The following is a 21,908-nucleotide window of genomic DNA, read 5'->3' as shown; positions in this document are numbered from 1 at the left end:
AAAGGAGGGTGCCAATTCAGTAATTAAATGTTTTGTGAATTATCTAATAATCCGACATGGTTTCCCCAAAAAGATTAGGTCAAACAACGGCACTTAATTTAAGAAAACAGGTTGATCTTCTTCAGTCACAAGATCAGCACTTCTCAGGACCAGCAGCTTCCTAGGAAGGTGGAAAGACCATGAGACCAAAATGGTAAGTTTGCAAAATGTAGAATTTGTGTGCCAGTTCCTCTGTGCAGATTTGAGGATGAAAGCAGCCACTCCAGATTTCCTTGCACTCGCTAAGAGGGGCACGGTCAAAGCCAATCCCGGACCAACACCCGATACCTGACTGGAAGGAACCGAGAGGAGAGACAACACCTTGCCAGCGATGACGAGAACAACTAAGGTTGCCAGCCAATATGTCCACCGGGACTCCAGCAGCTGTGGAAAGAAGTGTCGGGAGTGCCGAAGCAGCGAGGAGGCCTGAAGCAAGCCGAGGGCCTGGACCAAAGCCCCACGCCCCATACTCTGCCCCCGCCTTCCCCAAAGCCCCCACAGCTCCAACTTTTTCTCAGCTTTTCCCCAAAGCGGCCAGCGCGCACATGCCATTGCACAGTCTGCCCAATGGACTGAACCACACCCCAAGAAGAGACAGAGACAGACTGAGTGGATCTCTTTCTTCACCAAGGCAGCCAAAAGCCCAACGAGGTGTCGGCAGGCCACCAGCCTGAGGCACCACCGAGCCATCTATACGAGCACTAATCGAACATGGACTCATACGAAATTCAGTTGTGTGTTCAAAATTAATTGGTAATTAACAATATTGGTAACTACATCCATTGCAAATGCCGGGAAAAATATTTTTGCAAATGTCTTACAGTCATAAGTCTATATACATTCATCTATTTATGTTCAATGATGTTCATGATCAAAGTATTTGTTATTCCTTTACTAAATCAAAGGGTAGGCCACTAATTGTGTTCTGTGAGATGGTTTTACTGCAGGCTGGTAACAGCGATCGCTCTGTAGGAGGGTCATAGACGGAATTTTTGCCTCGTATAAAAACATTGAGGTTTTTGCCTCTATCTGTGGTAGAGCTTTAACATGTGGTCTACATCAGAAATTGTTTTGGTCCAGGGTCTTAAGACCCTGGAAGGCGGGTATGTAGTAGAATTTCTGACCTTTGACCTATATTGCATGTCTAATAAGAATGTACGCTCATTTAATTTCTCTTCTATTCTGTGCCAGTGGGACAAAGGTGAATATGGAGTTATGCCAACCTGTCTACAGAATGTTTAGAATTTCCAAATATGACTAAGAGATACAAGGTTGTTTTGGAACAGACAAAACCAAAACAAAACAATCGTGACGCATTAGATAACAAACAATGACGCACAAGAGACATATAAAAAATGGCAGAAGACCGGAACTCGACAGTGATTTTGGCTTGTGCGTGTCTTGTTTACTCCGGAGTAACATGTGGTCTCTCTGCACGGCCAACTTAATTCAACCTGCACTTCTGACAATGGGTAAATAAATTTGTTGTACTAAACTACTTTTGTTGCCTGTTTAAGCTTCGGACAATCCACTACACACTCTTTAGTGTGCCGCTAGGTGACATCATACGCAAATACGGTGTTAGCTTTCACTGTTATGCTGATGACACCCAACTCTACATGCCCCTAAAGCTGACCAACACGCCGGATTGTAGTCAGCTGGAGGCGTGTCTTAATGAAATAAAAAAATGGATGTCCGCTAACTTTTTGCAACTCAACGCTAAGAAAACGGAAATGCTGATTATCGGTCCTGCTCAACACCGACATCTATTTAATAATACCACCTTAACATTTGACAACCAAACAATTAAACAAGGCGACTCTGTAAAGAATCTGGGTATTATCTTCGACCCAACTCTCTCGTTTGAGTCACACATTAAGAGTGTTACTAAAACGGCCTTCTTTCATCTCCGTAATATCGCTAAAATTCGTTCCATTTTGTCCACAAGCGATGCTGAGATCATTATCCATGCGTTCGTTACATCTCGTCTCGATTACTGTAACGTTTTATTTTCGGGCCTCCCTATGTCTAGCATTAAAAGATTACGGCTGCTAGACTTTTGACAAAAACAAGAAAGTTTGATCATATTACGCCTATACTGGCTCACTTGCACTGGCTTCCTGTGCACCTAAGATGCGACTTTAAGGTTTTACTACTTAAGTATAAAATACTACACGGTCAAGCTCCTGCCTATCTTGACGATTGTATTGTACCATATGTCCCGGCAAGAAATCTGCGTTCAAAGAACTCCGGCTTATTAGTGATTCCCAGAGCCCAAAAAAAGTCTGCAGGCTATAGAGCGTTTTCTATTCGGGCTCCAATACTATGGAATGCCCTCCCGGTAAAAGTTAGAGATGCTACCTCAGTAGAAGCATTTAAGTCTCATCTTAAAACTCATTTGTATACTCTAGCCTTTAAATAGACTCCCTTTTTAGACCAGTTGATCTGCCGTTTGTTTTCTTTTCTTTTCTACTCTGCTCCCAACCCGGGGTGGACCGCTAGCCTGTCCATCAGATGGGGACATCTCTACGCTGCTGACCCGTCTCCACTCTGGATGGTTCCTGATGGCCCCACTATGGACTGGACTTTCGCTGATGTGTTGGACTTTCACAATATTATGTCAGACCCACTCGACATCCATTGCTTTCGGTCTCCCCTACAGGGGGGGGGTTACCCACATATGCGGTCCTCTCCAAAGTTTCTCAGTCATTCACATTGACGTCCCACTGGGGTGAGTTTTCCTTGCCCGTATGTGGGCTCTGTACCGAGGATGTCGTTGTGGCTTGTACAGCCCTTTGAGACACTTGTGATTTAGGGCTATATAAATAAACATTGATTGATTGATTGATTGATTGACAGGTGAACAGGCAAATTGGGAACAGGTGGGTGCCACGATTGGGTATAAAAGTAGATTCCATGAAATGCTCAGTCATTCACAAACAAGGATGGGGCGAGGGTTACCACTTTGTCAACAAATGCGTGAGCAAATTGTTGAACAGTTTAAGAAAAACCTTTCTCAACCAGCTATTGCAAGGAATTTAGGGATTTCACCATCTACGGTCCGTAATATCATCAAAGGGTTCAAAGAATCTGGAGAAATCACTGCACGTAAGCAGCTAAGCCCGTGACCTTCGATCCCTCAGGCTGTACTGCATCAACAAGCGACATCAGTGTGTAAAGGATATCACCACATGGGCTCAGGAACACTTCAGAAACCCACTGTCAGTAACTACAGTTGGTTGCTACATCTGTAAGTGCAAGTTAAAACTCTCCTATGCAAGGCGAAAACCGTTTATCAACAACACCCAGAAACGCCGTCGGCTTTGCTGGGCCTGAGCTCATCTAAGATGGACTGATACAAAGTGGAAAAGTGTTCTGTGGTCTGACGAGTCCACATTTCAAATTGTTTTTGGAAACTGTGGACGTTGTGTCCTCCGGACCAAAAAGGAAAAGAACCATCCGGAATGAAGTGCTTCGAGAGGCTGGTAAAGGAATATATTGTCTCCAGACTCCCCCCCACATTCGACCCATACCAGTCTGCTTATCGCCCTAACCGCTCCACAGAGGACGCCATCTCCTCTGCACTCCACCTGAGCTTAGAACATCTGGAAGGAAAGGACATACACGTGCGGATGTTGTTCCTGGACTTCAACTCAGCATTCAACACCATCATCCCGCAGCACTTGGTGAGCAAACTGGCCCCCCTTGGATTCAGTACCCCCCTTTGCAACTGGCTGCTTGACTTCCTCACAGACAGACCCCAATCTGTGAGAGTGGGCAACAACACCTCCAGTGCCATCTCCCTGAGCACCGGCTCCCCCCAGGGCTGCGTCCTGAGTCCGCTGCTGTTCACGTTGATGACTCATGACTGCTGCGCCAGGTCCACTACTAACCACATTGTGAAGTATGCGGACGACACGACAGTAGTGGGCCTAATCCGTGACAACAACGACATGGACTACAGGGAGGAGGTGAAACATCTGGTTGACTGGTGCAGAACCAACAACCTGGTCCTGAATGTCAACAAGACCAAGGAGATCATCGTTGACTTCAGGAAGCACCAGTCCAGCCACGCTCCACTCTCCATCAACGGCACAGCGGTGGAGATAGTAAGCAGCACCAAGTTCCTGGGGGTGCAGATAACTGACAATATAACCTGGTACCTACACACCGGAGCTCTTGTAAAAAGAGCTCAGCAGCGCATGCACTTTTTGCGTCGGATGAAAAGAGCACAGCTCCCTCCCCCCATTCTCACCACATTCTACAGAGGCACTACAGAGAGCCTGCTGACCAACAGCATCTCTGTCTGGACTGGAGCATGCAATGCCTCAGACTGGAAGTCTCTCCAGAGAGTGGTGAGGACGGCGGAAAAGATCATCAGGACTCCTCTTCCTCCTATCCAGGAGATCGCAAAAAGCCGCTGCCTGACCAGGGCTCAGAAAACCTGCAAAGACTCCTCCCACCCCCACCAAGGACTGTTTTCACTGCTGGAATCTAGAAAGAGGTTCTGCAGCCTCCGAAGCAGAACCTCCAGGTTCTGTAACAGCTTCTTCCCTCAGGCCGTAAGACTCTTAAACGCATCATAATTAAATTATCCCGTCAACTCCCCCCAAAATGGATTAACTCGCTGGAATAAAAAAAAAAGACAATATAACATACTGTACATCCATAAACGTGGACGCATGTGAAAAATTGCAATATATTTATCTGAACAGTAATCTATTTATTTATATATTTATTTATTTATTTTATATATATATATATATATATATATATATATATATATATATATATATATATATATATTTATTTATATATATATTTATTTATTTATTTATTTATTTATGCACCTTATTGCTTTTTTTATCCTGCACTACCATGAGCTTATGTAACGAAATTTCGTTCTTATCTGTGCTGTAAAGTTCAAATTTGAATGACAATAAAAAGGAAGTCTAAGTGTAAGTTATAGGCGCAAAGCTGAAAAGCCAGCATCTGTGATGGTATGGGGGTGTATTAGTGCCCAAGACATGGGTAACTTACACATCTGTGAAGGCGCCATTAATACTGAAAGGTACATACAGGTTTTGGAGCAACATATGTTGCCATCCAAGCAACGTTACCATGGACGCCCCTGCTTATTTCAGCAAGACAATGCCAAGCCACGTGTTACATCAACGTGGCTTCATAGTAAAAGAGTGCGGGTACTAGACTGGCCTGCCTGTAGTCCAGACCTGTCTCCCATTGAAAATATGTGGCACATTATTAAGCCCAAAATACCACAACGGAGACCCCCGGACTGTTGAACAACTTAAGCTGTACATTAAGCAAGAATGGGAAATAATTCCACCTGAGAAGCTTAAAAAATGTGTCTCCTCAGTTCCCAAATGCTTACTGAGTGTTGTTAAAAGGAAAGGCCATGTAACACAGTGGTGAACATGCCCTTTCCCAACTACTTTGGCACATGTTGCAGCCATGAAATTCTAAGTTAATTATTATTTTATTATTAGTTTATGAGTTTGAACATCAAATATCTTGTCTTTGTAGTGCATTTAATTGAATATGGGTTGAAAAGGATTTGCAAAATCATTGGATTCCATTTATATTTACATCTAACACAAATTCCCAACTCATATGGAAACGGGGTTTGTATATATACTATATATTAGGGCTGCGAATCTTTGGGCGTCCCACGATTCGATTCAATATCGATTCTTGTGGTCCCGTTTCGATTCAACACGATTCTCGATTCAAAAACGATATTTTCCCGATTCAAAACGATTCTCTATTCATTCATTCAATACATAGGATTTCAGCAGGATCTACCCCAGTCTGCTGACATGCAAGCAGAGTAGTAGATTTTTGTAAAAAGCTTTTATAATTGTAAAGGACAATGTTTTATCAACTGATTGCAATAATGTAAATTTGTTTTAACTATTAAATGAACCAAAAATATGACTTACCGTAATTTCCGGACTATAAGCCGCTACTTTTTCCCCTCGTTCTGGTCCCTGCGGCTTATACAAGGGTGCGGCTTATTTACGGCCTGTTCTTCTCCGACACCGACGAAGAGGATTTCGGTGGTTTTAGTACGCAGGAGGAAGACGATGACACAATGATTAAAGACTGACTTTTCATATACCGGTAGGCTGGTTATTTTGATAACGTACAGGTGAGCACTTTGTATTACTTTGCACCGTTGTATTATTTGTACTCTGCACGAATGCTGTTCGCCATGTCAAAGATGTGAAAGTTTGATTGAATGATTGAAAGATTTATTGTTAATAAATGGGACGCTTTGCGTTCCCAAACAGTCATCTCTGTCCCGACAATCCCCTCCGTGGTAGCAGGAACCCCTATATACTACGGTAATTACACATCAAAACCCTGCGGCTTATAGTCGGGTGCGGCTTATATATGGAGCAATCTGTATGTTCCCCTAAATTTAGCTGGTGCGGCTTATAGTCAGGTGCGGCTTATAGTCCGGAAATTACGGTATTTTATCTTTGTGAAAATATTGGACACAGTGTGTTGTCAATCTTATGAGATGCGACGCAAGTGTAAGCCACTGTAACACTATTGTTCATTTATTTTTATTTTTATAAATGTCTAATGATAATGTCAATGAGGGATTTTTAATAACTGATATGTTGAAATTGTAACTAATATTGATACTGTTGATAATAATAATTTTTGTTTCACTACTTTTGGTTTGTTCTGTGTCGTGTTTGTGTCTCCTCTCAATTGCTCTGTTTATTGCAGTTCTGAGTGTTGCTGGGTCGGGTTTGGTTTTGGAATTGGATTGCATTGTAATGGTATTGCTGTGTATTGTTTTGTTGGATCGATTAATTAAATTTTTTTTTTTTTTTTTTTTTTTTAAATTGAAAAAAAAATTTAAAAAATCGATTTTTTAAAAATGAGAATCGATTCTGAATCACACAACGTGAGAATCGTGATTCGAATTCGAATCGATTTTTTCCCACACCCCTACTAATTTCCTACGTGAAAGGTAAGTAAGGCATTTACAGTAAGTTTTCTTATTATTTGTAATACATGGAAATGGACATTTAATATGTAAACTATATTGCTAATTAAAAAAAAATAAAAAAAATAAAAAAAGTTTTTTGTTTTTTTTTAAATAAAAAAAATAAATCTAATTTTTAAAAATGAGAATCGATTCTGAACCGCACAACGTGAGAATCGCAATTCGAATTATATGTATTGTGGAGTGTCTCTATGGGGCCGGGCTCACGGGCGTTCTATCGGAGGTAAGAGGTGAGCGCAGGTTCAGCCCAGCAGACATGTGGCCCTAGGCAGAGTGGTTGAGGGGCCGTACCTACCTACATTCCTCCTCAATCAGCTCGAGATGACAGCTATGTCTAATCACCAAAGGAGGACACCTGGGGTCTGATCAGTCTGGGCTATAAATGCAGCAGCTTAAATCCTGAGCTGCATGGGACGCTGTCGGGCGGTAAGACACACTCCACTTTCTTTCAAGCAGAATGCTTGATGTGTATATTGCATAGAGTAATTGATGCTTTGTCTGTTGACAGGCAACCAGTGTTGGACAAAACTATTGCGATGAAAGACATGATGAAAAGAACCCCGACCGGGAGGAGGATTTAAGTTGACTACGTTTATTCCCTCTCCCCCGCCTTTGTTAAATAAACCCATTTTCTTGAGAACAGAAGCCTTCTCAGCGTCTTGGTGTTGGGCAGCGTACACAAGTGGTGGAGAATGCGGGTACGCTGATCAACATGGAGCAAGCCCTGACGGCTCTACTGTGAACACAGGCCGACCTACAAGCGGCTGTGAAAGAACTTTGCAAGAAAGTGGAAAAAGACGCTACGCCAACACGCACACCAAGCGAAGTGCTAACAAAGCTGACCCAAGATGATGATGTGGAAGCCTATATTGAGGTGTTTGAGCGCACTGCAGCCAGAGAGGGCTGGCCGGCGTAAGAGTGGGCCTGTATACTGACACCATTTTTAACTGGAGAGGCTCACAGGGCCTGCAGAGACTTAAGTGTTGCAGATGCCCGGGACTTTGCCAAATTGAAAGCAGCCATTCTGGCCCGACACGGCTACAGCATGCCTGCCCCTGCCCAACATTACCATACCTGGCAGTACGACCCATTCCAGCCACCTCGACCACAGGTAGCTACAGTTGTGCGTTTCAAACAAATTTGGTTGACAACCGGCGCGGGTCCACCATGCATAGACAGGCTCGTGCTGGACAGATGCATACGTGCGTTGCCGCCCGACTCTAAAAAGTATCCGCCCCAGGTGAGCCCTAACACATTAGATAAGCTAGTAGCCCTGCTTGAAAATTACCAAGTGAGTGTAGAGATGTTGAAGACATCCGAGTTTGAACCAGCCTGCCACCCGGTGGGGGAAGAGCGTAATGGCAAAGAGAGGAGAAGAGTAGCTGAAACAGTAGCCCAGAGAGTGCCTCCATATGTAAAAGTATAGGTGCCACAGACCAGAAACCCACCCCGCCGCAGGTGTTGTGTGTGGCCAAGAGAACCACCTGTCTTGGGCCTGTCCAGACAGGTAGCGAGGTCGGGACGTCAGTATGGAGACTGTGTCAGGAACCCCTCGCCAGAGCCTGTACATCACCTCCTGCTGGGCCCACAAACAAACAAGATGAGCCACCCTGCCGGTGAGAGTGGGAGGGGTGGACACAAATGTGGGTAACCTGACTTGGCCTCACTTCACTGTAAAAAAGGGGTTATTGTATCGAGTGGTCATAGCTAAGGGGGAGATGAAATTGAATAATTGTTGGTGCCTAAAGACTTTGTGTCCCGAGTTCTCTTTTTAGCTCATACTCACCAGATGGGGGCACATCTGGCGGTCCAAAAAACATATGACAGAGTGCTGGGGAGATTTTATTGGCCAGGGGTGAAGAGGGCTGTGGTGGAATTCTGTCGAACCTGTCCAGAGTGTCAGAAGGTTGCGCCCCGCCCCACTGTCCGTAACCCTCTCATTCCCCTGCCTATCTTTGAGGTCCCATTCTCCCGGGTGGCACTGGATGTGGTGGGTCCTCTTCCCAAGTCAGCCCAAGGCCATAGGTACATACTGGTGGTTATGGACTACACCACTCGCTTCCCCGAAGCCATTCCCCTTTGCTCCGCCACAGCTCGAGCGGTGGCGCAAAAACTGTTCCTGCTCTTTAGCTGGGTGGGCATCGCCAAAATAATATTGACAGACCAGGGCACATGCTTCATGTCTAAAGTCATCAAAGCCTTGTGTACATGGCTGAAAGTGAAGCAGCTATGGACCTCAGTGTACCATCCCCAGACGGAGAGTCTGGTGGAACGGTTCATCGCGACATTGAAAAAAAATGCTGAGAAAGGTGATTGATGTAGATGGAAAGAATTGGGACCAGCTCATCCCCAACGTGCGCTTTGCTATGAGAGAAGTTCCCCAGGCATCCACCGGCTTCTCCCCATTTCAGCTCCTCTATGGGCAGAGCCACCGAGGACTTCTCGACCTGGCAAAAGAAGCCTGGGAGAGCCAGCCGTCACCCCACCACTCAGTCAGGCTCGCTCGCACCTATAATCGAGGAACACAGATTCGGGAGCTCCAACCAGGTGAGAAGGTCCTGGTGTTGATTCCTACACATGATTGTAAGTTCCTGGCCAAGTGGCAGGGGCCGTGTAAGGTTGTGGAGAAGATGGGTCTTGTCAATAACAAGGTGAGACGGCCAGGCCGACGAAAGGCGATCAGATATATAGCATATAAATCTGCTGAAGAAATGGCATGTTTTGGAAACAACCCCTGTTCCTGCCCTGTAAACAACCCTCTCTCCACAGACAGAACCACCAGTAAGCGTAAAGACTGAACTGTCTCCCACACAGGCACAGGACTTAAAAGGAGCTTATAGGTCGAAGCAGAGACATTTTTTCAGAGCTGCCTAGCCGCACCCATGTGATCTGCACAGAGACCTGCAGACACACACACACACAACAAAAATGTAGCTGTTTGGCCACAATACTCAGCAATATGTTTGGAGGAGAAAAGGTGATGCCTTTAATCCCAGGAACACCCTACCTACCGTCAAGCATGGTGGTGCTAGTATTATGCTCTGGGCCTGTTTTGCTGTCAATGGAACTGGTGCTTTACAGAGAGTAAATGGGACATTGAAAAAGGAGGATTACCTCTAAATTCTTCAGGACAACCTAAAACATCAGCCCGGAGGTTGGGTCTTGGGCGCAGTTGGGTATTCTAACAGGACAATGATCCCAAACCCACGTCAAAAGTGGTAAAGGAATGGCTAAATCAGGCTAGAATTAAGGTTTTAGAATGGCCTTCCCAAAGTCCTGACTTAAACGTGTGGACAATGCTGAAGAAACAATTCCATGTCAGAAAATCTACAAATTTAGCTAAACTGCACCAATTTTGTCAAGAGGAGTGGTCAAAAATTCAACCAGAAGCTTGCCAGAAGCTTGTGTATGGCTACCAAAAGCGCCTTATTGCAGTGAAACTTGCCAAGGGACACGTAACCAAATAATAACATTGCTGTATGCAGTGTTTCCCACACATTCATTTATTTGTGGCGGCCCGCCACGAAAGAATTACGTTCGCCACAAATAAAAAAAAAAAAAAAATATATATATATATATATATATATATATATATATATATATATATATATATATATATATATATATATATATATTTATTTTTGTCCTTTCCAGCTTCTCAGACAAATCATATAGTTGATGTAGATGCCCATATAGGCTGTTCAGATTTACTTTACAAAAGAGAAGTGTAGGATACTGTGTATTTGACCACTACTGTTTTCTCTTTATTTGTTACTGACTGTGGCAGGACACCTCTGCCTCTGTTTCACTTTATGTTGCTGGTAAATAATATGGTTGTAGTAGTAGGCTAAAGTTAAATTATTTAGTATGCACTAATTAAAGGGGCAGAGCTTTAAGAGACATTTTAGCTTTTATATTTTATAAGATATATATTTTGTAAGAACCACAATTAATAAATATATTTCAGTGAATAACTTATTGTTCAAATCTGTATATAAATATGTACATAAAGTGTTGTAATTATATTGTAAAATGGATGGACGTTTAAAACAAAACTGTTATTATTAATTAGAAAGTATACATTTTTTTAGCCTTTTTAGAGAAAATCATATCATTGTAGTAAATTATGCAGATTACTCGATGATGTCATGGTGACCACGCCCATAGCCACGCCCCCACCGCCACAGGTATCTTGCCAGTTTATGGGAAACACTGGTATGTATACTTTTGACCCAGCAGATTTGGTCACATTTTCAGTAGACCCATCATAAATTCATAAAAGAACCAAACTTCATGAATGTTTTTTGTGACCAACAAGTATGTGATCCAATCACTCTATCACAAAAAAATAAGAGTTGTAGAAATTATTGGAAACTCAAGACAGCCATGACATTAAGTTCTTTGCCAGTGTATGTAAACTTTTGACCACGACTGTATATATACATATACTTCCATCCATTTTCTACCGCTTGTCCCTTTCGGGATCGCGGGGGGTGCTGGAGCCTATCTCAGCTGCATTCGGTCGGAAGGCGGTGTACACCCTGGACAAGTCGCCACCTCATCGCAGGGCCAACACAGATAGACAGACAACAGTCACACTCACATTCACACACCAGGGCCAATTTAGTGTTGCCAATCAACCTATCTATGTATGTGGGCTTGTATTAAGCCTCAGGGAGTTGAACGCCCCTGCCTTACATAGTTCCGGGTCACCCTTGGGCAAGGTGTAGTACCCGAATGCCCCCCCCATCAGGGTTACGATACCCCCCATGAACTACACTATAAGAGGATGCGTTACCCGGCCCGGAGGAAGCCCGGGGCCCTCCTCCGGAGCTAGGCCCGGAGGTAGGGCTCGTCAGCGAGCGCCTGGTGGCCGGGCTTGCCACGGAGCCCGGCCGGGCACAGCCCGAAGAAGCTACGTGGACACACCATCTTCTCTGCCACGTGGGCCCACCACCCGCGGTCGGAACCAGTGGGGTCGGGTGCGCTGCCAAGTGGATGGCAGTGAAAGTGGAGGCTCCGGACGGACCAATTCGGGGCGGCAGAGGCTGACTTTCGGGACGTGGAACGTCTCTACGCTGGTGGGGAAAGAGCCTGAGCTGGTGCGAGAGGTGGAGCGCTACCGGTTGGATCTGGTGGGGCTTACCTCTACGCATAGCAAGGGCTCTGAAACCACACTCCTGGACAAGGGATGGACCTTGTTCACTTCTGGAGTTGCTCAGGGCGTGAGGGCACAGGCGAGAGTGGGGATACTCACGAGTCCCCGGCTGAGTGCCTGTACGTTGGAGTTCACCCCAGTGGACAAGAGGGTTGCCTCCCTTCGCCTTAGGGTTGGAGGGGGGAAAACTCTGACTGTTGTTTGTGCATACGCACCAAACAGGAGTTCAGAGTATTCAGCCTTCTTGGATACCTTGCATGGGGTCCTGTATGGGGCACCGGCAGGGGATTCCATAGTCTTGCTGGGGGACTTCAACGCGCACGTGGGCAATGACAGTGATACTTGGACTGGCGTGATTGGGAGGAACGGTCTCCCTGATCTGAACCTGAGTGGTGGATTGTTATTGGACTTCTGTGCTAGTCACGGACTTGCGATAACAAACACCATGTTCAAGCATAAGGATGCTCATAGGTGTACCTGGTACCAGAGCACCCTAGGCCAAAGATCAATGATCGATTTTGTAATCGTATCAGCTGATCTGAGGCCGTATGTTTTGGACACTCGGGTGAAGAGAGGGGCTGAACTGTCAACTGATCACCATCTGGTGGTGAGTTGGGTTAGATGGCGGGGGAAACCTCTGGACAGACCTGGCAAACCCAAGCGTGTAGTGCGGGTGAACTGGGAACGTTTGGAGGAGTCCTCTGTCCGGAAGGACTTCAACTCCCACCTCCGGCGGGACTTCTCTGCCATCCCTGTGGAGGTTGGGGACATTGAACAGGAATGGGCAGTGTTCAAAGCCTCTATTGCTAAAGCTGCAGCTGCGAGCTGTGGCCAGAAGGTCTTAGGTGCCTCAAGGGGCGGTAACCCTCGAACACCCTGGTGGACAGTGGTGGTCAGGGAAGCCGTCCGACTGAAGAAGGAGTCCTACCGGGGTATGTTATCCCAGGGGACTCCGGAGGCAGTTGCAAGGTACCGACGGGCCCGAAGGGCAGCGGCCGTGGCTGTGGACGAGGCTAAGCAGAGGGTGTGGGAGCAGTTCGGGGAATCCATGGAGAAGGACTATCGGGCGGCACCAAAGCTGTTCTGGAAGACCATACGGCACCTCAGGAGGGGGAAGCAGGGAACCATCCAAGCTGTGTACGGCAAGGATGGGACTTTGCTGACTTCAAGTGAGGAAGTCGTAGGGCGTTGGAAAGAGCACTTTGAGGAACTCCTGAACCCAAATACATCAGACACACCCTCCCTGATAGGAGCAGGGCCTGAGGATGATGGGGGATCGACGTCGATCTCTCGGGGTGAAGTCACTGAGGTAGTTAGACAACTCCACAGTGGCAAAGCTCCGGGGGTTGACGAGATCCGTCCAGAAATGCTGAAGGCTCTGGGTGTTGATGGGCTGTCTTGGTTGATACGCCTTTTCAACATTGCGTGGAAGTCTGGGACAGTGCCGAGGGAGTGGCAGACTGGGGTGGTGGTTCCCCTTTTCAAAAAGGGGGACCAGAGGGTGTGTGCTAATTACAGGGGTATCACACTACTCAGCCTCCCTGGGAAAGTTTACGCCAAGGTACTGGAAAGGAGGGTCCGGCCGATAGTCGAACCTCAGATTCAAGAGGAGCAATGTGGATTCCGTCCTGGTCGTGGAACAACTGACCAACTCTTTACGCTTGCGGGAATCCTGGAGAGGGCCTGGGAGTATGCCTATCCAGTCTACATGTGTTTTGTGGATTTGGAGAAGGCGTATGACCGCGTCCCTCGGGAGATCTTGTGGGAGGTGCTGAGGGAGTACGGAGTGAGGGGAACCCTGCTGAGGGCCATCCAATCTCTGTACAACCAAAGCGAGAGTTGTGTCCGGGTGCTTGGATGTAAGTCGGATCCGTTTCCAGTGGGGGTTGGTCTCCGCCAGGGCTGCGCTCTGTCACCTATCCTGTTTGTGATTTTCATGGACAGGATTTCTAGGCGGAGTCGTGGCCATGGCGGAGAGGGTATACGTCTCGGGGGGCTAAAGGTTGCGTCACTGCTGTTTGCAGATGATGTGGTCCTGATGGCACCTTCGGTTCGTGACCTTCAGCTCTCACTGGATCGGTTCGCAGCCGAGTGTTCAGCGGCTGGAATGAGGATCAGCATCTCCAAATCTGAGGCCATGGTTCTCAGCAGGAAACCGATGGTTTGTACAGTCCGGGTAGGGGACAGGACTCTGTCCCAGGTGGAGGAGTTTAAGTATCTCGGGGTCTTGTTCACGAGTGAGGGAAAGATGGAGAAGGAAATCAGCCGGAGAATCGGAGCAGCTGGGGCAGTATTGCAGTCTCTCTGCCGCACTGTTGTGACGAAACGGGAGCTGAGTCAGAAGGCAAAGCTCTCGGTCTACCGAGCTATCTACATTCCTACTCTCACCTATGGTCATGAAGTGTGGGTAATGACCGAAAGAATAAGATCGCGGATACAAGCGGCCGAAATGAGTTTCCTCAGAAGGGTGGCTGGCATCTCCCTTAGAGATAGGGTGAGAAGTGCAGTCACCCGAGAGAGACTCGGAGTAGAGCCGCTGCTCCTTCGCTTGGAAAGGAGCCAGCTTAGGTGGTTCGGGCATCTCGTGCGGATGCCTCACGAGCGTCTCCCTAGGGAGGTCCTCGTTGCACGTCCCACTGGGAGGAGGCCCCGCGGCAGGCCAAGGACCAGATGGGGGGATTACATCTCCTCTCTGGCCTGGGAACGCTTCGGGATTCCCCAGGAGGAAGTCGCAAATGTTGCTCTGGAGAGGGAAGTCTGGGGGTCTTTGCTGGAGCTGCTGTCCCCGCGACCCGATTCCGGATAAGCGGTTGAAGATGGATGGATGGATGGAATCAACCTATCCCAAGGTGCATATACACACATACATATACACACGCACACGCACACACACATGCAAAACCCAAAACTAGTGAAGTTGGCACGTTGTGTAAATCGTAAATATAAACAGAATACAATTATTTGCAAATCCTTTTCAACCTATAATCAATAGAATAGACTGCAAAGACAAGATACTTAACGTCCGAACTGGAAAACCTTGTTATTTTTTGCAAATATTAGCTCATTTGGAATTTGATGCCTGAAACATGTTTCAAAAAAGCTGGCATAAGTGGCTAAAAAGACTGAGAAAGTTGAGGAATGCTCACCAAACACTTATTTGGAACATCCCATAATTGAGAACAGATGGGTGCCAAGATTGGGTATAAAAGCAGCTTCTGTGAAATGCTCAGTCATTTATAAACAAGGATGGGGTGAGGGTCACCACTTTGTGAACAAATGCGTGAGCAATTTGTCCAACAGTTTAAGAACAACATTTTTCAACGAGCTATTGTAAGGAATTTAGGGATTTCACCATCTACGGTTCGTAATATCATCAATAGGTTCAGAGAATCTGGAGAAATCACTGCACGTAAGCGATTATATTACGGACCTTCGATCCCTCAGGCAGTACTGCATCAAAAAGCGACATCAGTGTGTAAAGGATATAAACACATGGGCTCAGGAACACTTCAGAAACCCACTGTCAATAACTACAATTGGTCGCTACATCTGTAAGTGCAAGTTAAAACTACTATGCAAAGCGAAAGCCATTTATCAACAACACCCAAAAACGCCGCCGGCTTCGCTGGCCCCGAGCTCATCTAAGATGGACTGATGCAAAGTGGAAAAGTGTTCTGACGAGTCCACATTTCAAATTGTTTTTGGAAACTGTGGACCTCGTGTCCTCCGGACCAAAGAGGAAAAGAACCATTCGGATTGTTATACGCGCAAAGTTCAAAAGCCAGCATCTGTGATGTTATGGAGGCGTATTAGTGCCCAAGGCATGGGTAACTTACACATCTGTGAAGGCACTATTAATGCTGAAAGGTACATACAGGTTCTGGAGCAACTTATTTTGTTGCCATCCAAGCAACGTTATGTTATTTCAGGAAGACAATGTCAAGCTGCGTGTTACAACAGCGTGGCTTCGTAGTAAAAGAGTGCGGGTACTAGACTGGTCTGCCTGTAGTCCAGACCTGTCTCCCATTGAAAATGTGTGGTGCAATATGAAGCCTAAAATACCACAACAGTGAAAAACTTAAGCTGTACATCAAGCAATAATGGGAAATAATTCCACCTGAAAAGCTTCAAAAATTGGCCTCCTCAGTTCCCAAACGTTTACTGAGTGAGTGTTGTTGAAAGGAAAGGTAACAGTGGAAAAAAATGCCCCTGCGCCAACTTTTTTGCAATGTGTTGCTGCCATTAAATTTTAAGTTAACGATTATTTGCAAAAAAAAAGTATGTTTCTCAGTTCCAACATTAAATCTCTTGTCTTTGCAGTCCATTCAATTGAATATAAGTTGAAAAGGTTTTACAAATCATTGTATTCCGTTTTTATTGAAGAATTACACAATGTGCCAACTTCACTGGTTTTGTGTAGACCCTGGACAAGTAGTCACCTCATCGCAGGGCTAACACAGCATTCACACTCACGTTCACACAGTAGGGCCAATTTAGTGTTGCTCATCAGCCTATCCCCAGGTGCATGTCTTTGGACAATATTTCATTATTTGCGGTGTTTTTTTGCTGATGGGCACCTCTCAATCAGCACAGAAAAAGGTCAAGTTAAATAACTGTAGTTTAACAGCCATTTTTGTCCAATAGTTTTCTTTTAGACTGACGGGTATGCAAGATTTTGTATCTCTGAAATAATTTGTATCCCTTCCACCCAGACAGGCTGAAGTAATACTGTATATAGGGCTGCACGATTATGGACAAAATAATAAAAACACAATTCTTTTCATCATCATTGAAATCACGATTATTAACTATATTTTACAGTTACGTAAAACATGTTTTTTTGCCCTTTCTATTTTAATCAAACAATATATATACTTGGCTTTCATTTCAAAATAAAAATCATTAATCAACAACAAAATAAAATGTACAAAAGACCAAGGGCTAACTAAAAATAAATACACCATTGCAAATTGCAATCATATAGTGCAAACAAATGAAAAAAATAGTATTTTGCGCAAAATGCACATACTACAAGGAACACATGTACTGCTCAAGGTATAAATAGGACACATCTTTGGCGTGTCTTTGAGATGTGGATGGATAGGTGTCTCTCGGTGTACAGTGTGTATTTTGGGCACTCCCGCTTTTGTAGCTGTTTGTCAGGGCTTTGTGCCAGTGGTGGGCTCTGTGAGCAACCAAAAGCTTTACGTTGCGGGCAAACGATGGCGGTTGAGGAAAGAGAAGTGTTGTTAATGCTTAACCTGTTGCCGCAACTTGCTGATTTGTTTAGATGTGCACACCAACGCAGCTTTGCAATGCAACTTGTTCGGTGTAAGCGTTAGTCCATCTGCTGGAGAACGGCGAGACTTGCTGGCATGTTCCGGGGTTAAAATCCGTGCCTGTTGGGATCCTGTGGGTGACTTTGCGGGAGTGGAGGGCACCGATTTAATAATACATTTATTTTTTCAAAACATTTTTGGGAGCTACAGGCGACCAGCTGATCTACTCACCCACTGTTGTCACTCACTCTTATTCACTCTCAGATGAGACCTCTCTTTCGGTCGCCCCCCTTGTGGTTGGCTGACTGTTAGTTGTTAAACTGTTTGCTCTGATATGCAGCGGAGACAGATTTTTAAATGTTAATATCGCTGACGATCATGCTCGTTTAACCGTTGGTGCCAAAATCGTGATTAAAATTGTATTATCTCTGCACCCCTAACTGTATACCTTATTAATGTCAACCCTATAATGTACATTTTTTATAAACTGAAAAAAGGTTATTAAGCCATGCTGCAATACAAATTAATGTACAGCTCACCGAAAGCATCGTTTAGGTGGAAATAGGTCCAACAATACACATTTTGTATTATTATATTTAGGGGCGGCATGGCGTAGTGGGTTGAGCGGCCTTGCCAGAAACCTGAGGGTTGCAGGTTCGCTCCCCGCCTCTTACCATCCAAAAATCGCTGCCGTTGTGTCCTTGGGCAGGACACTTCACCCTTGCCCCCGGTGCCGCTCACACCGGAGAATGAATGATGAATGAATGAGTTGTAAAAATGAATGATGGGTTCTCACTTCTCTGTGAAGCGCTTTGAGTGTCTAGAAAAGCGCTATATAAATCTAATCCATTATTATTATTATTATTATTATAATAATATTTCTAATATTACGCATCGTTAGGCAGCCTACACAAGCACGCACACGTATACTGTAGCAGAAACTACAAAATATTTCAGCAATGCATATCTCGCAGAACTGTGCTTTCCTGTTCTGCGGCTTCTCGTGTTGCACAAACTATTTTCTGCCCCTTTCGTGTGTCCCTGCAATAAAACTGGACTGAGTTTAGTTTGACTTTTTTAATTACTCTAACTTTAATTCCATATCGCTATTTTGATTCACAAACACGTCGACAGACTCGAGCAAGTAGAACAGCCGCTTATGATAATGATGTTTTTACGGTATTCTGCTCCTAAGTAGTTGTGATATGTAGAGGACTGGGATGTATATCACAATTTTTATATGTCTACCTACTTTCGACAGATCCGTACAACTACCGGAGTTTCTCAACGCTTTTCTCTTTGCCGTATGTTTGAGAACCCTGCAAAAGACCTCGGCTTCTGAATGGCCCTACCGCTTTCCTGTGCCTTGTTTGCGTAACCAATCACATGGCGCCGTGGGCGGGACAATGCTTAAGTCGGAGAGAGTCAAAATTATAGAAATTGTGAAAATATCTGAGGATTACTATTTATTGTCATTACTAATTTTTTAAAACTAGAGATGTCCGATAACATCGGGCTGCCGATATTATCGGCCGATAAATGCTTTAAAATGTAATATCGGGAATTATCGGTATCGGTTCGGAAATTATCGGTATCGGTTTCAAAAAGTTAAATGTATGACTTTTTAAAACGCCGCTGTACGTAGTTGTACACGGACGTAGGGTGAAGTACACAGCAGCAGTAAACCTTAAAGGCACTGCCTTTGCGTGCCGGTCCAATCACCTAATACTTACGGCTTTTCACACACACACACAAGTGAATGGACTTGGTCAACAGCCATACAGGTCACAGTGAGGGTGACGTATAAACAACTTTAACACTGTTACAAATATGCGCCACACTGTGAACCCACACCAAACAAGAATGACAAACACATTTCGGGAGAACATCCGCACCGTAACACAACATAAACACAACATAAACACAACAGAACAAATACCCAGAACCCCTTGCAGCACTAACTCTTCCGGGACGCTACAATATACACCCCCCGCTGGCCCCCTAACCCCCCCGTCCCCTCTCCCCTCAACCGTCTCATGCTCTCTCAGGGAAAGCATGTCCCAAATTCCAAGCTGCTGTTTTGAGGCATGTTAAAAAAAATAATGCACTTTGTGACTTCAATAATAAATATGGCAGTGCCATGTTGGCATTTTTTTCTATAACTTGAGTTGATTTATTTTGGAAAACCTTGTTACATTGTTTAATGCATCCAGCGGGGCATCACAACAAAATTACGCATAATAATGTGTTAATTCCACGACTGTATATATCGGTATCGGTTGATATCGGAATCGGTAATTAAGAGTTGGACAATATCGGAATATCGGCAAAAAAGCCATTATCGGACATCTCTATTAAAAACGGCTGATACCGATTAAGAGGCCAATATCGATATACCGGTATGTCAAAACGACAAATATCAGCACAGATCAACAGCCGATCCCTGATGTATGCTGTATATTATCATAGATATAATGTAACGTACCTCTACTTCCTCTCCTGTGGTGCACATAAGCTCTTTGATGAAGTCAATGGCTGCAGGTTCGCCACATACATGAATCTCCTCTGCACAGAGACCTGCAGACACACACAAACACACACACACCACCTGTTTTAATGAGGTTGACTAGGTATTACTAGCTTATGCTACCAATAGTTGTTAGAACAGATTTAATAGATAATTGTCTGTATTTGTCCCAATTGTAAGTTCAACTTTGTAAAACACTTCTGCACAAAACAAATTAAATGTTGGCTTTAATTGGGTTTGATTTTTGGCTGCCATACAGTTTAAACAGATGAACGAGAACATAAACCACTCCAAACACTGCCCGTGCCTTGTATATTGTTCTCCAAGGTTTAAACTAGGAAGAGGGCGGATCACAATAATCGAACGCAAGCCCCCTTTAAGCTTCTACTTAACTGTGACATATATCAGTTTTAATCAACATTTATCTGTGAAGTATGGAGGGTGTAGTTAACATAAACGTAACGCTTTTGAGCATAACTCAAATTATTTCTATAGTGCAGTGGTGCCAACCACCGGTCCGTGACGCATTTGGTACAAGGCCGCACAGAAACTATAATTAATTTATAAACTACCGCATTTTCTCCAAGTTAACTTTCTTACACAAATAATAAATTAACCCGCGCATCGCAACGGTAATACGATAGACCTAGTCCGTGTCACCACCTCTAAAGTTATGGTGACACTCTGGACACCATAATTATGCATTTTAATTATGCATAATTAAAATGCATTTTAATTATGCATTAAAATGCATTTTAATGCATTTTAATGCACTAAATGTCAGATCATTTAGTGTAATGATCGGACATTACACTAAAGTAATGTCCGATCATTACCTTTTAAAATTAGAAGTTCTGACTCAGTCAAAAAGCTAGTAATAACCAATGCTTTAACAGCCGCAACATTAATGCTGTCACAACTACGACTCTTGCTGGCCTACTGCCCTCGGTAATGGCACCATTCCCAAATAATGTGGGATCTATCAATAACCTCATTAACAACTTTAATGATGCCCTGCGCAAGGCCATTGACAGTATGGCACCGCTAAAGCTAAAAAAGGCCCCTGAAAGGCATACCCCCTGGTTTACAGAAGAAACCAGAGCTCTAAAACTATCATGTAGAAAGCTGGAACGCAAATGGTGTGCGACTAAACTTGAGGTTTTCCATCAAGTATGTAGTGATAGTTTAATAACTTATAAACACGTGCTTACCTTAGCTAAAACTAATTATTGCTCCAATCTCATCCGCCTCAATAAAAATTATCCTAAATATTTGTTTAGTACAGTAGCATCTCTAACCCAACAAGGGACTCCCCCCAGTAGCTCCACTCACTCGGCTGATGACTGTGTTCTATAAACGCAGATACGAATGTATGTACGAAGGATAATGCTAAGGCTGCAGCTAACGATTATTTTTCTATCGATTAATCTATAGATTATTTTTTCGATTAATCGGTTAATCTATAGATTATTTTTTCGATTAATCTATAGATTATTTTTCCTTTTACCGATTATTTTTTTATTCAAAATGAAGATAAAAAAATAAATGTAGGCCCGTTTTTTCAAAAGGCATGGCTTTTATTTACAAAAAAAAAGAAGTATGGCCACTCAGTCAACATTGACAACAACATGACTAAATATTCTGTAACAATGTAAACATTTAAAACTTTTAACATTTAACAAAATTAAAAGTAGCTTATTTGCTTTTTAATGTGCAAATATAAAAGTCAACATCCAGTGCAAATCTTAATATTCTGCAATAGTATAAGCATTTCAAAAGTAAGTTGCTTATTTTGCTTTAAAATGTGCAAAACTAAAGATAAACATCCAATACAAAAAAGTGTAAAACGAAATATTCTGTAAC

The 21,908-nt window shown here is 44.2% G+C and overlaps 1 protein-coding gene across 2 annotated transcripts in view; it reads right to left on the bottom strand.

Annotated features, from left to right (window-relative positions):
• supv3l1 (SUV3-like helicase) overlaps nucleotides 1–21,908 on the bottom strand; it is a 65,413-nt gene that overhangs the window by 29,377 nt on the left and 14,128 nt on the right. For both annotated transcript variants that reach the window (XM_062025985.1, XM_062025992.1), the window contains one exon: nucleotides 20,004–20,095. In XM_062025985.1, coding sequence (XP_061881969.1) covers nucleotides 20,004–20,095 — 92 coding nt within the window. The remainder of the gene's footprint in view (nucleotides 1–20,003; nucleotides 20,096–21,908) is intronic.

The sequence above is a fragment of the Entelurus aequoreus genome, linkage group LG02 (assembly GCF_033978785.1).
Source record: "Entelurus aequoreus isolate RoL-2023_Sb linkage group LG02, RoL_Eaeq_v1.1, whole genome shotgun sequence".
Taxonomy (NCBI): Eukaryota; Metazoa; Chordata; class Actinopteri; order Syngnathiformes; family Syngnathidae; genus Entelurus; species Entelurus aequoreus.
The sequence above is the reverse complement of the archived record's forward strand: the minus strand, read 5'-3'. Positions and strand labels throughout refer to the sequence as shown.